We start from the raw sequence: 14,665 nt of genomic DNA, 5'->3' as shown, positions 1-14,665 counted from the left end.
ATCCCTCGGTTAGATGTTTTTTGTGAGCTCTCCTATCATTTGTATATATTAGTACTAATCTTCAAATAAAAGAACATACACTATTGTTTACCAATGATTTGATTTGCTCAGTGATTTACTGATGGTTACTTGATTTCTTCACGCAGATTTACCAAACAAGCAGAGGCAGTTGGCAGGGGCATCCTTTCCCTGAGTGGGCATCTCCATTAAGAGGGGAAGGTTGCCTTTGAGATCAGAGGGCCAGCGGCATCATATGAGATGACTAAATGTTACTGAGCCCCCTTTTGGATGCTCAAGCCACTGGCAACGCAGGCCCCATTTGAACCGATGCCACATTCAGGTAAACGAGGAGACAAAACCAGGTTTGCGTGCTGCCTGTCTCAAGGGGAATGGGAAGATTAGAATCACAACCCCACAGTGGGTAGCACCGTTGCTTCACAGTGCCTGGGTCCCAGGTTCGATTCCCGCTTTGTGTCATTGTCTGTTTGGAGTCTGCACGTTCTCCCTGTGTCTGCGCGGGTTTCCTCCGGGTACTCCGGTTTCCTCCTACAAGTCCCGAAAGATGTGCTGTTAGGTAATTTGGACATTCTGAATTCTCCGTCTGTGTACCCGAACGTGCGCCGGAATGTGACAACGAGGGGATTTTCACAGTAACTTCATTGCAGTGTTAATGTAAGCCTACTTGTGACAATAAAGATTATAAATTGCAAAAGCTGGCCCTAACTTTTTACTATCTGTGCGAAATGGCCTGTCATTATGGCCACTGAATTCTAATTTGGAGCAAAATTGATCTCAAAAGATATCCTTTAACCATTTTCTCCATTCACCTGAGAAGGAGAGCAGTTGAAATGCTTTCCAATACCACAAATGCAGGAATGATCAGAATCCCTGCACGATGACCATCCTGTGATGTATCGGAGTTGCACTCACAAACCAAATTTAAAAAATAATGATCAAATACTTAACCAGGTTCTTCCATAAACCCCGTGCTGCCTGCGAATGACCCTTCAAACTGAAGTGAAAGCAATCGGGTGAAAAATACGTCCTGTCAGGCAGGCCATCCTAGGGACAGATGAAGATGCATAACATTAGCGAGAGGCTGAATTCTATTTGTCATTTATACATAGCCATATTTCGAGATGAAGGTGCACATACCTCACCTGACAAGATGGTCCAAAGGGAAGTTGGAACAACAGACCCAATGACACAGGTCCAGGAAATGAATGTTTGATAAAGAGTAATGTTCTCTAAAAACACAGTGTGCTATGTTCCAAATGGATCTCTGTACATTAAAGAAGACATGTCAACTTGATTAACATTGACTAATTGGCCATAACCTTTGGTGGTGCCAGCCATACATGCAGCATTACACTGACCTGGCAATAGCATGTTTAGCCATGTTCATATGGCGAAGTTCACCAGAGATCCAGATGGAAAGTTGAGGCATCTTTTGACCAATGGATTAGAGGGCTATGGAGCGATTTGCAGGGTCTTAACCACTTCATATAACACCATCTCCACTTCAGGAGACAGGTGGTAGCATAATTGTATTGCCATTAGACTAAATGACCCAGAGTAACGCTCTGGGGGACTTGGGTTCAAATCCCAGGATGGCAGTTGGTGGAATTTGAATTCAATAAAAATCTGAAATTAAAAGTCTAACGGTGACCATGAAATAATTGCTGCAAAAATCCGGCTCACTAATATCCCTTTAGGGAAGGAAATCTGCCATCCTTAGATAGTCTGGCCTGCATGTGACTCCAGACCCACAACAATGTGGTTGACTAAATGCTCTCTGGATGTGACGGACAATAAATGTTGGCCTCAACAGGGAGCAATGCCCATAAAAACAAAGTGTGCATCAGGTTCTAAACTGCCTGAACATTTTTTCTGTCATTTTTCCCCATCTTTACCTACCCCTCCACTTACAGAGCTGACCACGGGTATCAACATGTATGAAGATTCCCAAAAGTTGTAAAAGCTTTGTTGCCCTTTAATTGCATCAAAATAAAACTTGTTGGTGCTAAGGGAGTGGAAGAGTTTCTGCAAACAGCACAGCTTTCCGCTACCCCACTATCCTCCCACCTTTCCACAGCCCATAAACCCCCTACCAGAGATAGATGTGGAGAATATATTTCTCTCTCAGAGGGTCATGAGTCTTTGGAATTCTCGTCCTCAAAAGGCAGTGGAAGCGGAGTTTTTGAATATTTTTTAAGGCTGAGCTCGATAGATTCTGGATAAGCAAGGAGGTGAAAGGTTATTGGGGGTAGGCGGGAATGTGGAGTTAAGGTTATGATCTTATTGAAGGGCGGAGCAAGTTCGATGGGCCGAGTGGCCTACTGCTGCCCCTAATTTGAATGTTTGTCCTCACAATTACCTACTTTAGCTGCCAGATGGGCAATATTACATTGCCCCAAAGTCCACAACCTCCCTCTGGATATCTGATTGGAATAGGCAGCTTTCTGGTCCCATTTAACAACCCAGACTCGTATAGTAACAGGCACCGTGGTGGCTTCCCAGTATTCTGCTGGTGAACAATGCAAAAGCTAAAATTCCTCCTAAGACACAGGACTTTGCGATAGGTGAACAATCATCCAACCATTCACATTTATAGAATACTAATGGACACACAGAGTGATCTGGGTGTGTAGGTCCACAGATCCTTAAAAGTGGCAGCACAGGTGGAAATGGTGGGAAAGAATGCATATGGCATGCTTGCCTTCATTGGATCTGGCATTGAGTATAAAAGTTTGCAAATTATGTTACAGTTATTAAGAACGTTGGTTAGGCCACATTTGGAATACTGTGTCCGATTCTGGTCAGCACACTACCAGAAGAATGTGGAGGCTTTGGAGAGAGTACAGGAAAGATTTACCAGGATGTTGCCTGGTATGGAGGGTATTAGCTATGAGGAGAGATTGAATAAACTGGGATTGTTCTCCCCAGAGAGACAGAGGCTGAGAGGCAACTTGATAGAAGTTTATAAAATTATTAGGGGTATAGATAGGGTGAACAATTGGAGGCTTTTTCCAGGGAGGAAATGACAATTACAAAGGCACAAATTACAAGGTGAGGGGGGATAGGTTCAGTGGAGATGTGCGGGGGCAGGTTTTTACACAGAGGATGGTGGTGGCCTGGAATGCACTGCCAAGTGAGGTGGTTGAGGCAGCGTGGTAAACACTACGAGTGATATATTGTAAGTATTACGGCACTGCCCGTATAGAACATAGAACAGTACAGCACAGAACAGGCCCTTCGGCCCTCGATGTTGTGCCGAGCAATGATCACCCTACTCAAACCCACGTATCCACACTATACCCGTAACCCAACAACCCCCCCCCTTAACCTTACTTTTTAGGACACTACGGGCAATTTAGCATGGCCAATCCACCTAACCCACACATCTTTGGACTGTGGGAGGAAACCGGAGCATCCGGAGGAAACCCACGCACACACGGGGAGGACGTGCAGACTCCGCACAGACAGTGACCCAAGCCGGAATCGAACCTGGGACCCTGGAGCTGTGAAGCATTTATGCTAACCACCATGCTACCGTGCTGCCCACGGTACAGGTACGACGGTAAATCCCTGCCTGCTGGCTCTGCCCAGCAGGCAGCGTATAAAAGTGTATGCTCTCCTGTGCTGCTTCCATTCTGGTTCCAGCTGCAGGAGGCACAACACCTTGTGCAATAAAGCCTCGATTGTTTCACCATTCTCCTCTCGTGGTAATTGACGGTACATCAGGCAGATACGTTAGCGATCTTTAAGACTTATCTGGATAGGCACATGGACAGACAGGGTATAGAAGGATACAGGCGGTTGGTCTAGATAGGAAACGTGATCAGCGCAGGCTTGGAGGGCCGAATGGCTGTTCCTGTGCTGTACTCTTCTTTGTTCTTTGTTCTCAACCCTGTTAATGTCTACAGCTTGTGACAAGTTTCGAATTGATGAAATGGCGGAAACATTATTGTATGTGCAGCGCAGAGTATTTCTGTAATTCTTCTGGCATCTTTGGGTAGACCTGACCTGACAGCAATTTTAACCCGGGGTGGGCATGGCCTCGGAGAGGAAACCCAATGAAAGTCCTTAAGGGCCACCGAAGGGTCTTTTCCTGCCCAGCCTCGAATTTTAGGCTGGTAGACAGATGACACTAGGTCCCCGCCTCCCCACGATCCACCCCGGCCTATCCTCACAGACTTTAATCGCATCCTGGTGAACGTTGAGGTGCTCCTACCCACGCTGGGACCGTGCAAGTAATTTGTCCTCTGGTTCTCGGGACTTAGTGTCAGGCAGCTCCATGTCGTGCCTCTTCCGGCCACTGCAATACTGTTTCTGAAGTGATTATAGAGCTTCCGGCCTTCTGATTGGATAGCAGCTGTCCAAGATGAGGCTTCCTCCCAAGTGATGGCCTTATGCCAATCATTAGAGCGTAATATTGTATTGGGAGCTGCTGGAGTCGGTGGGAACTGGCTCCCCAATGACTCTTCGAATGGAGGGGGCCCTGCCTGTGAAAATTCAGGCCTTTATCTTTACCCGTACCAGGATTGGTGCTGAAGTGTTTGAATTATGAACATACGAATTAGCTGCAGGAGTAGGCCACTCAACCCTGGAGCCCAATACACCATTCAATAAGATAATGGGTGATTTGATTTTAATCTGAATTCCACATTCCCAAATCCCATTAACCTTTCATCCCCTTGCTTATCAAGAATCTATCAAGCTCTGCCTCAAAGATATTCAAAGACTCTGCTTCCACCGCCTTACGAGGAAGTGTTCCATGACCCTCTGAGAGAAACAATTTCTCTTCATCTCTGCCCTAAATAGCCAACACCTTATTTTTAAACAGTGACCCCCTGATTCTAGATTCTCCCACAAAAGGAAACATCCTCTCCACACCCGCCCTGTCAATACCCCTCAGGATCTTATTTTTCATGTACTTCAACAATACTTTCAACTTAACCATCCAGCCACTGGGATTACCACAGTCTGCTGCCTTCACATTTTCCTTCAATTACCTTGTTCCGTGGTATTTCAATATCTTCCAGAAATGGCTGGACGACTACAGTGAAGTCTTCCCTGGTATCGTACCTTCCGGACTCAACCAACAGGTGTGTTCTTTCCTAAAAGAGGCAAAAAGTTCCATTTGAATGAATGCGACTGTCTCACCATTTCAGTCTATCAGAGGTCTTGCGGCGCAGTGGTAGAAACCCTAACTCTCGACCAAAAGCGGCAGGTTCAAACCCTCCGCCAGGACATGTCGGCCATGGAAGGAACGTTCATAATGTGGTTCAACGGGCTGATAATCGGGAATGCTTCACCCCGTTTCTTTCTCCCCACCACTATCCCCCAAAGGGCAATACGGTGTGCGTTTGAGCATACGCTGAAAAAATATTCCTTGGGCTCTTGCTCCATCTCCTGGTAATTTTTCATGACCTACCTCTGGCCACTGGGGGTGCTGAATGTTTCTAATTCCTCAGCAGGCACCAAGTCCCTCTATTATACACGCAAGAGCACTTCAGCTGTGAAGAGTGTCTTGTCCGGCTGGGGTTATTCTCTTTAGAGCAGAGAAGGCTGAGGGGTGGGAGAGGGGGGTGTGGGGGTGGGCGGACCGGCTTGAGGTCTACAAAATTATGAGGGATATGAATAGGGTAAATAGGAAGAAAGAGGGGAAAATAACCATTTGCCATAGTTAAAGGGCAGATTTAGAGGGAAAATCCGGATGGTGGTGGGAATCTGGGAAAGGGTGGTAGAGGCAGGAACCCTCACAACATTTAAGAAGCGTTTAGATGAGCATTTGAAACACCGTTGCATACAAGGCTACGGATCAAGTGCTGGAAATTGTGATGAGAGGAGTGGCACAGTGGTTCGCTTGGCTGCCTCACAGCACCAGGACCTGGGTTCAATTCTGACCTAGGGTGACTGTTGGTGTAGAGTTTGCACGTTCTCCCAGTATCTGCGTAGGTTTCCTCCAGGGGCGCGGGTTTCCTCCCACAGTCCAAAAATGTGCAGGTTAGATGGATTGGGATGACTGGGTGACGGGGATAGGGTGGGGGTGTGGGCCTAGGTAGGGTGCTTTCTGATGGGCTGAGTGGCCTCCTTCTGTACTGCGGTGGTTCTAACAGATAGGTGCTTGATAGCCAGTGTAGGCACAGCCTCTTGCTGTGCTGTATGACTCTATGACTATTGTTTTGATGCCAAAAAAACCAGGCCCCATGGATGTCGCAATAGGATTAATAATAATAATAATAATTGCTTATTGTCAGAAGTAGGCTTCAATGAAGTTATTGTGAAAAGCCCCTAGTCGCCACATTCCGGCGCCTGTTCGGGGATGCTAGAAAGGTAAAGTATGTTCGGATCAGACACAGGACTTCTGACTGCCAAATTTGAATTCTTTGCGGCCGCTATGCAAATGAAAACTCTATCCCACGTGCTGCTGGTCCATCAGAGGTGCTGTTTTCCGAGTGAGCCATTTAAGGGCCTGTCAGCCCTCTTGGATAGATGTAAACAAATACCATGATGCTAGTTTGAAGATAACAAGTCTGTGGGGAATTATCCTGACCAAGGTTTATCCCTCACACAGCATCACAAAAACAGATTGGCTGGTCATCATCACATTGCTGTCTGTGGGAGCTTGATGTGCATTAACTGGTTGCCATGTCTCTCAGATTACAACAGTGACTGCACTTCCTTGCATTGGGAAAACAAAACAAAGATGCAAGAAAGCAGACAAGATCCCGAAAGGGCTACAGATCACAAACCCACTCAAGCCGACCTACAACACAGTCTACGCTGAGAGACTCTGCCGTTGCACCTCTCTCACATTCCTCAACCATCTCGTACACCAGCTCTACAGCAGACGCCGCAACCTGGAAACCAAGATAGAGGCCATTTTCTCAACTTGCGCTCAGGACACAGCAGACCAGCTGCAAAACACCGCCAAACAGATGAGACAACGATACTACACCACCTATATGCACACCAAGAGCAGGAAGCTTGAGAAACTCAACATCACCACCAGCAGCAAACAAGCCTCCCCGGGAACCACAGTAGAAAACTATACAGGGAAATTTATTGTCAACTTGTCGGACTGCACCCTTCAACCAGACGAAATCGAAGTCCTCAGCAGAGGGCTCAATTTCTGCACCACCACCAAAATGGACCCCATCAGTCTTGCGGCAGACACAGAGGAATTCATCAGGCGAATGAGGCTGCGGGAATTCTTCCACAGACCCCAAGAGGCCGACAGCGAACCCAAGGAGGCTACCAATGAACCGGAACAGCAGACCGAGAGATCTGCGGTGCGGCAACCAAAGAGGAAAGAGTCGAATTGGACCCCTCCGGAAGGCCGCTGCCCTAGAATCGACATGTATGCTCAAGCCGTCAGGAGTCGTGTCAATGCCAGATTCATCAGTCACATTCACAAGACAGACCCAAGCACAACGCAACGCCATCCGCGCTCTCAAGACCAACCGCAACATCGTCATCAAACCAGCAGACAAAGGAAGGGCCACCGTCATACTGAACAGAACAGACTACTGCAAAGAAGTATACCGACAACTCAACATCCAGGAACACTACAGACAGTTACCCGCAGATCCGACCAAGGAACACACCCGCCAACTCATCAGACTGATCAAGACCTTGGATCCAGACCTTCAGAGCACCCTGCGTGCTCTCATCTCACGTACTCCCTGCATTGGTGATCTCTATTGCCTCCCGAAAATACACAAGGCCAACACACCAGGCCGTCCTATCCGGCAATGGGACCCTGTGTGAGAACCTCTCTGGCTACATCGAGGGCATCTTGAAATCCATAGTGCAAGGAACGCCCAGCTTCTGTTGCGACACGACGAACTTCCGACATAAACTCAGCACCCATGGACCAATTGAACCAGGAACATTCCTCGTCACAATGGATGTCTCGGCACTCTACACCAGCATCCCCCATGACGACGGCATTGCTGCAACACCCTCAGTATTCAACACCGACAACTGCAAATCTCCAGATGCAATTCTGCAACTCATCCGCTTCATTCTAGATCACAACGTCTTCACCTTCGACAACAAGTTCTTCATCCAGATGCATGGAACAGCCATGGGGACCCAATTTGCACCTCAATCTGCCAACACCTTCATGCACAAGTTTGAACACAGCACCGCAGAGGACCTTCAACCGACGTTATACACCAGATACATCGATGACATTTTTTTCCTTTGGACCCATGGCGAAGAATCACTGAAACGACTGCACAATGACATCAATAAGTTCCATCCCACCATCAGACTCACCATGGACTACTTTCCAAAATCAGTTGCATTCTTGGACACACTCATCTCCATCAAGGATGGTCACCTCAGCACTTCGCTTTACCGCAAGCCCACAGATAACCTCACGATGCTCCACTTCTCCAGCTTCCACCCTAAACACATTAAAGAACCCATCCCCTATGGACAAGCCCTCCGTATACACAGGGTCTGCTCAGACAAGGAGGAGCGTAACGGACATCTACAGATGCGGAAAGATGCCCTCGTACGAACGGGATATGGCGCTTGACTTATCGATCGATAGTTCCAACGGGCCACAGCAAAAAACCGCACCGACCTCCTCAGAAGACAAACACAGGACACAACCGACAGAGTACCCTTTGTCGTCCAGTACTTCCCCGGAGCGAAGAAACTACGACATCTTTTATGCAGCCTTCAACACGTCATCGATGAAGATGAACATCTTTCCAAGGTCATCCCCACACCCCCACTACTTTCCTTCAAACAACCGCGCAACCTCAAAGAAAGCATTGTTTGCAGCAAACTATCCAGCCTTCAGAACAACAACCACGACACCACACAACCCTGCCATGGCAATCTCTGCAAGATGTGCCAGATCATCGACATGGATACCACCATCACACGTGAGAACACCACCCACCAGGTACGCGGTACATACTCGGGCGACTTGGCCAACGTTGTCTACCTCATATGCAGCAGGGAATGACGGTCCTGAAGCATGGTACATTGACGAGACCATGCAGACGGTGCGACAACGGATGAACCGACATCGCGCGACAATCGCTAGGCAGGAATGTTCCCTTCCAGTCGGGGAACACTTCAGCAGTCAAGGGCATTCAGCCTCTGATCTTTGGGTAAGAGTTCTCCAAGGTGGCTTTAAGGACGTGGGACAACGCAAATCGCTGAGCAGAAACTTATAGCCAAGTTCCGCACACAAGAGTATGGCCTCAACTGGGATCTTGGATTCATGTTGCATTACATTCATCCCACACCATCTGGCCTGGGCTCGTGAAATCCTGCCAACTGTCCTGGCTGAAGACAATTCACACCTCTTTAATCTGGGGTTACCCCTATCTCTGGATCTGTAAAGACTTAATTACCTGCAAATGCTCGCATTCTAAGCATTGTCGTGCATCTTTGACTTTGTCTATATATATGTTTCTGGAACATACCTCTTCATTCACGTGAGGAAGGAGCAGTGCTCCGAAAGCTAGTGTTTGAAACAAACCTGTTGGACTTTAACCTGGTGTTGTAAGACTTCTTACTGGGAAAATAAAGGCAGTTTTGAGGAATTTATATTTGTACTGGTAAACATTAGTAATAAGGTGCAGTTTTAAGTGGGTTTAATTTAATGTTTCTGTGCCTGGAAGGGCAAAACCTACAATTAAATTATTGCTGGAAAAAAGGTTGTTTGTATGTGTGGAGGTTGGTTAATGTCCAAATGTGTTTCTATTGTGTTTAGAGGGGGAAATGGTGTGGAGAATAATTAAAAGGCATAAGCATGTGGGCATTGCTGAGCGACTGGGGCCTTGTAAGGTATAGATGCTTTTAAGTTTTAGTTTTAGCCGCATTTGTGGGCATACATAGAACATACAGTGCAGAAGCAGGCTATTCGGCCCATCGAGTCTGCACTGACCCACTTAAGCCCTCACTTCCACCCTATCCGCATAACCCAATAACCCCTCCTAACCTTTTTGGACACTGAGGGCAATTTATCATGGCCAATCCACCTAACCTGCACGTCTTTGGACTGTGGGAGGAAACCGGAGCACCCGGAGGAAACCCACGCAGACACGGGGAGAACGTGCAGACTCCGCACAGACAGTGACACAGTGGGGAATCGAACATGGCGCTGTGAAGCCACTGTGCGAGCCACATGTGCTACCGTGTTTCCCGGGCATGTTGGAGACAGGACATTGGGGACTGAACAGCTCTCAACTCGGCCAGGAGAGGTCGGACAGGACAAGGGAGTTGCAAAGTTGCAACTTCCTAAGGAACAAGATACGTTCCAAATAACCAGGGAACTGGGACAGAAAGAAAGTTTAAGGCACCTGAAGAACAGAGACAAAGGTATTGTTCAGAAGAATTCAAGGAAGGGTAGAAAAGGTCCTCTGAGTTAAAGAGATAATTGCAGTAACTAGGTTTAAAGTGGGACAGCAGACTTCTGAAATAGATTAAATGTTTGATGTCATTTTAATGCTGCCTGGCAATCAAGAGTTAAAACAATTGTGAGCAGTTTGCACATTCTCCCCGTGCCTGCGTGGGTTTCCTTCAGGTGCTCCGGTTTCCTCCCACAGTCCAAAGATGTGCAGGTTGGGTGGATTGGCCAGGATAAATTGCCCCTTAGTTTCCAGTGATGTGCAGATTGGGTGGGGTTAAGGGGATAGGGATGGGGAGGGCCAGTACAGACTCGATGGGCTGAATGGCCTCCTGCGGCACGGTAGCAATTCTGTGACAACATTTTTATGACAGTCAAGAGAAAGAAATTCTAAAGGAGTTGGCATAAAATCCTGGACTGGATTCGCTGTTGGAGCGTAAACTTTGTTTAAAGGTGTAATTTGTAAAACCTGGATTGGATTTCGGAATACAAACCGCTCAGGGAAAGCATAATTATGAGGGAAGATTTCAAAGCGTGTTTTTGGAAGTGGAGTTTAGAAGCTCTCATCTGAAGGCTTCTGAGGAGAAATCAACAGACATTAACTTGGGGTTCGGGCAGAATATGTGTATTTGACCACAGTCCTCTTGTGAGTTTATAAGGGACTTTTTGTCTTAATGAGATCATTATAGTTTATGATGTACTTTGCAATCCATGTTAATCTATAAATCTGTGTGTACTTGTTCCGTTTGGGGGGGTGGGGGAGGGGGAGAGGTGGGGAAGTAAAGCACTATTGCAAAATTATCCAACTTTTCATGTTTCCTTGTTGTTAAAACTAATTGGCAGTCCTGTGATTCTGTTCCTCCACGTTTTATATTTGAAAAGTAAACATTACGGCCTTTTGAGCCAGGGTTCCATTCTGGGATCTTCCCGTCCAGTTATAACACCAACTGGGATGGTAACACTTGACTGTAAAATGTTTTGTGTTGTCCCGACACTGTCAAAGATATTGCATCAGTAATATCTTCCCTTTTTCTCCTACCTGATATTTCCGATTCAGGGACTGAAGTTTATCCAACTGTGTTGAGTTGTCTTGTGGCTCAATGACGCACTCACAGAGCAATCTGTAGAATAATGAAGACTCTGATCAGACATGCAGGTTAGCATGGAGTACAGCTCCTCAAGCCTGTTCCCCCATGTGATGAGATCATGACGAACCTGTACCCTAACTCCATCCCACTGCCTTCATGGTATAACCCATAATACTCTTGGCTGGGGAAATATCTATTTATCTCAGATTTTAAATTATTAGTTGAGCTAGCATCGACCGCTTTTTGTGAGAGAGAGCTTCATGTACACTTCCACCACCCTTTGTTTGAAGATGTGATTCCTTCAATGGTTTGACCTGGTTTTGAGTTTATGTCACCTTGTCCTGGGCTCCTCCACAGCAGACAAAGCTTCCCTATCCACTCCATCAACACCTTTCAAAACCCTAGAAAACCACAGTCAAACATTCCACACTGCGGGAAACATGAATCTATTTGACATAAACTCCTCTCCCCTTTAATAAAATCCCTGCAAATGTTTCCATTTCAATAGATCCAATTCCCTTTTTAAAAGTTATCAGGGAATCTGCTTCCGTCAAGTTTTCGGGATGGATATTCCACCAGATCCTAACAACTTGCTGTGTTTCATTTTGCCAATGATCTTAAATTCCCTCATTATCCACGCCACCAAACAAGCAGCTCCCCTTGCGTTTGACAACTCAACATGGCAACTGCCCAGTCTGTTGGGGAGGCGGTGGTCCAGTAATATTGTCACTGGACCATAGAATCATAGAAAAGTTACAGTATTAAAGGAGGCCATTCATCCCATCTTGTCCATTCCAGCCCGAGGATACCCAGTTGTCCTTTCTAATCCCACCTTCCTGCACCCGCTCCATAGTCCTGTAACTTGGGGCACATAAGGTGCAGATCCAGGTACTTTTTGAAAGAGTTTAGGGTCTCTGCCTCCACCACCAACTCGGGAGCAAATTCCAGACTCCCACTACCCTCTTCATAAAAAAGGTGTTCCTCATATCCTCTCTACACCTACTGCCGTGTATGGAGTAGAGACCGAGGGTAATGCTCTGGGGACCTAGGTTCAATCCCCCCTCCCTCCTGATCACAGCAGATGGTGAAATATGGCCCCTAAAGGACAAGGCCTCAATTCAATTTTCAAAATCGCCGACATAGGTAGATGCAGGAAGGATGTTCTTGATGGTCGGGGTGTCCAGAACCAGGGGGCACAGTCTGAGGATAGGGGATACACCATTTAGGACAGAGACGAGGAGAAATCTTTTCACCCAGAGAGTGGCCGGCCTGTGGAATTCGTTACCACAGGAAGTAGTTGAGGCCAAAACATTGTATGTTTTGAAGAAGGAGTTAGATATGGCACTTAGGGTGAAGGGGATCAAAGGATATGGGGGGAAAGCGGGATGAGGCTGTTGAATTGGATGATCAGCCACGATAACAATGAACGGTGGAGTGGCTTGAAGGGCAGAATGGCTTCCTCCTGCCCATATTTTCTATGTTTCTACATCTATGGTAATAAAGAAGGAGACCCAGAACCCCACAAACCTAGGACAGGCCCAGGACATGTACACATGGTTAGCCGGACCTCTCCCACAACGCTCGCACTTATCCTCCACTCCCACACACAACCTACTCATTCTAGACCTAGCTAAATGAGTCCTAGGCACTACTTTCAGGTACATTAAGCCAAACCTCACACATGAAGGGGATCAGGGATTATGGATAGAAGGCAGGAGAATGGGGATGAGAAACATGTCAGCCATGATTAAAATGTGGAAGAGACTTGATGGGCTGAATGGCCTAATTCTGCTCCTATGTCTTATGGTCTTATTATCTCATGAAAAGGTGGATCCTCCTCATTATTTACCACACCACCGCGAATGTACTGATCAACATTCTTACATTCAAGTCTAAACCATTTATATAAACCATAAACAGCAAGGTCCCCAACATTGATCCCTGCGGGACCCCACTGGACACAGGCTTCCAGTCAGAACAACACCCCTTGAGCATCACCCTCTGCTTCCTGCCACTCAACCAATTCGGGATCCAATTTTGCCAACTTCCCTTGGCTCTCAGGGGCTCTTACCTTTGCTATCAGTCTCCCATGTGGGAATTTTTCAAAAGCCCAGCCGAAGTCCAAGTATGATGTGGAGATGCCGGCGTTGGACTGGGGTGAGCACAGTAAGAAGTCTTACAACACCAGGTTAAAGTCCAATAGGTTTGTTTCAAACACGAGCTTTCGGAGCACGGCTCCTTCTTCAGGTGAATGGAAAGGCTTGTTCCAGAAATGTTTATATAGACACAGTCAGGGATGCCCGGAATGCGAGCACCTGCAGGCAATCAAATCATCAAAGATGCAGAGAGAGAGGTAACTCCAGGTTAAAGAGGTGTGAATTGTCCCAAGCCAGTTCAGTCGGTAGGCCTCTGCAAGTCCAGGCTTGTTGGTGGGGGCCGAATGTAATGCGACATGAATCCCAGATCCCGGTTGAGTCCGCATTCATGCGTGCGGAACTTAGCTATAAGTTTTTGCTCAGCAATTTTGCGTTGTCGCGTCTCCTGAAGGCCTCCTTGTAGAATGCTGACCCGGAGATCAGAGGCTGAATGTCCTTGACTGCTGAAGTGTTCCCCAACTGGAAGGGAACAGTCCTGCCTGTTGATAGTCGCACGATGCCCGTTCATTCGTTGTCGCAGTGTCTGCATGGTCTCGCCAATGTACCACGCTTCGGGACATCCTTTCCTGCAGCGTATGAGGTAGACTACATTGGTCGAGTCGCACGAGTATGCGCCGCGTACCTGGTGGGTGGTGTTTCCACGTGTAATGGTGGTGTCCATGTCGATGATCTGGCATGTCTTGCAGAGATTACCCTGGCAGGGTTTTGTGGTGTTGTGGTTGCTGTTCTGAAGGCTGGGTAATTTGCTGCAAACAATGGTTTGTTTGAGGTTGCGCGGTTGTTTGAAGGCCAGTAGTGGGGGTGTGGGGATGACCTTGGCAAGATGTCCATCCTCGCTGATGATGTGTTGGAGGCTGCGAAGAAGATGTCGTAGTTTCTCCGCCCCAGGAAAGTACTGGACGACGAAGGGTACTCTGTCAGTGGTGTCCCGTGTTTGTCTTCTGAGGAGGTCGGTGCGGTTTTTTGCTGTGGCGCGGTGGAACTGTCGATCAATGAGTCGAGCGCCATATCCCGTTCGTACGAGGGCATCTTTCAGC

General features: G+C 47.3%; 1 protein-coding gene across 1 annotated transcript in view; it reads right to left on the bottom strand.

Annotated features, from left to right (window-relative positions):
• The window catches only part of LOC119967049 (phospholipase B1, membrane-associated-like), a 91,797-nt gene that overhangs the window by 1,574 nt on the left and 75,558 nt on the right, over nt 1-14,665 (bottom strand). Inside the window, exons 16-18 of the mRNA XM_038799068.1 lie at nt 11,424-11,505; nt 5,016-5,120; nt 967-1,062 (exon numbers count right to left, since the gene is read on the bottom strand). Of these exons, the coding sequence (XP_038654996.1) occupies nt 967-1,062; nt 5,016-5,120; nt 11,424-11,505 (283 nt within the window). The remainder of the gene's footprint in view (nt 1-966; nt 1,063-5,015; nt 5,121-11,423; nt 11,506-14,665) is intronic.

This window comes from Scyliorhinus canicula, chromosome 6 (genome assembly GCF_902713615.1).
Source record: "Scyliorhinus canicula chromosome 6, sScyCan1.1, whole genome shotgun sequence".
Taxonomy (NCBI): Eukaryota; Metazoa; Chordata; class Chondrichthyes; order Carcharhiniformes; family Scyliorhinidae; genus Scyliorhinus; species Scyliorhinus canicula.
Note: the sequence above shows the minus strand (reverse complement) of the source record. Positions and strands in the feature narration are given on the sequence as shown.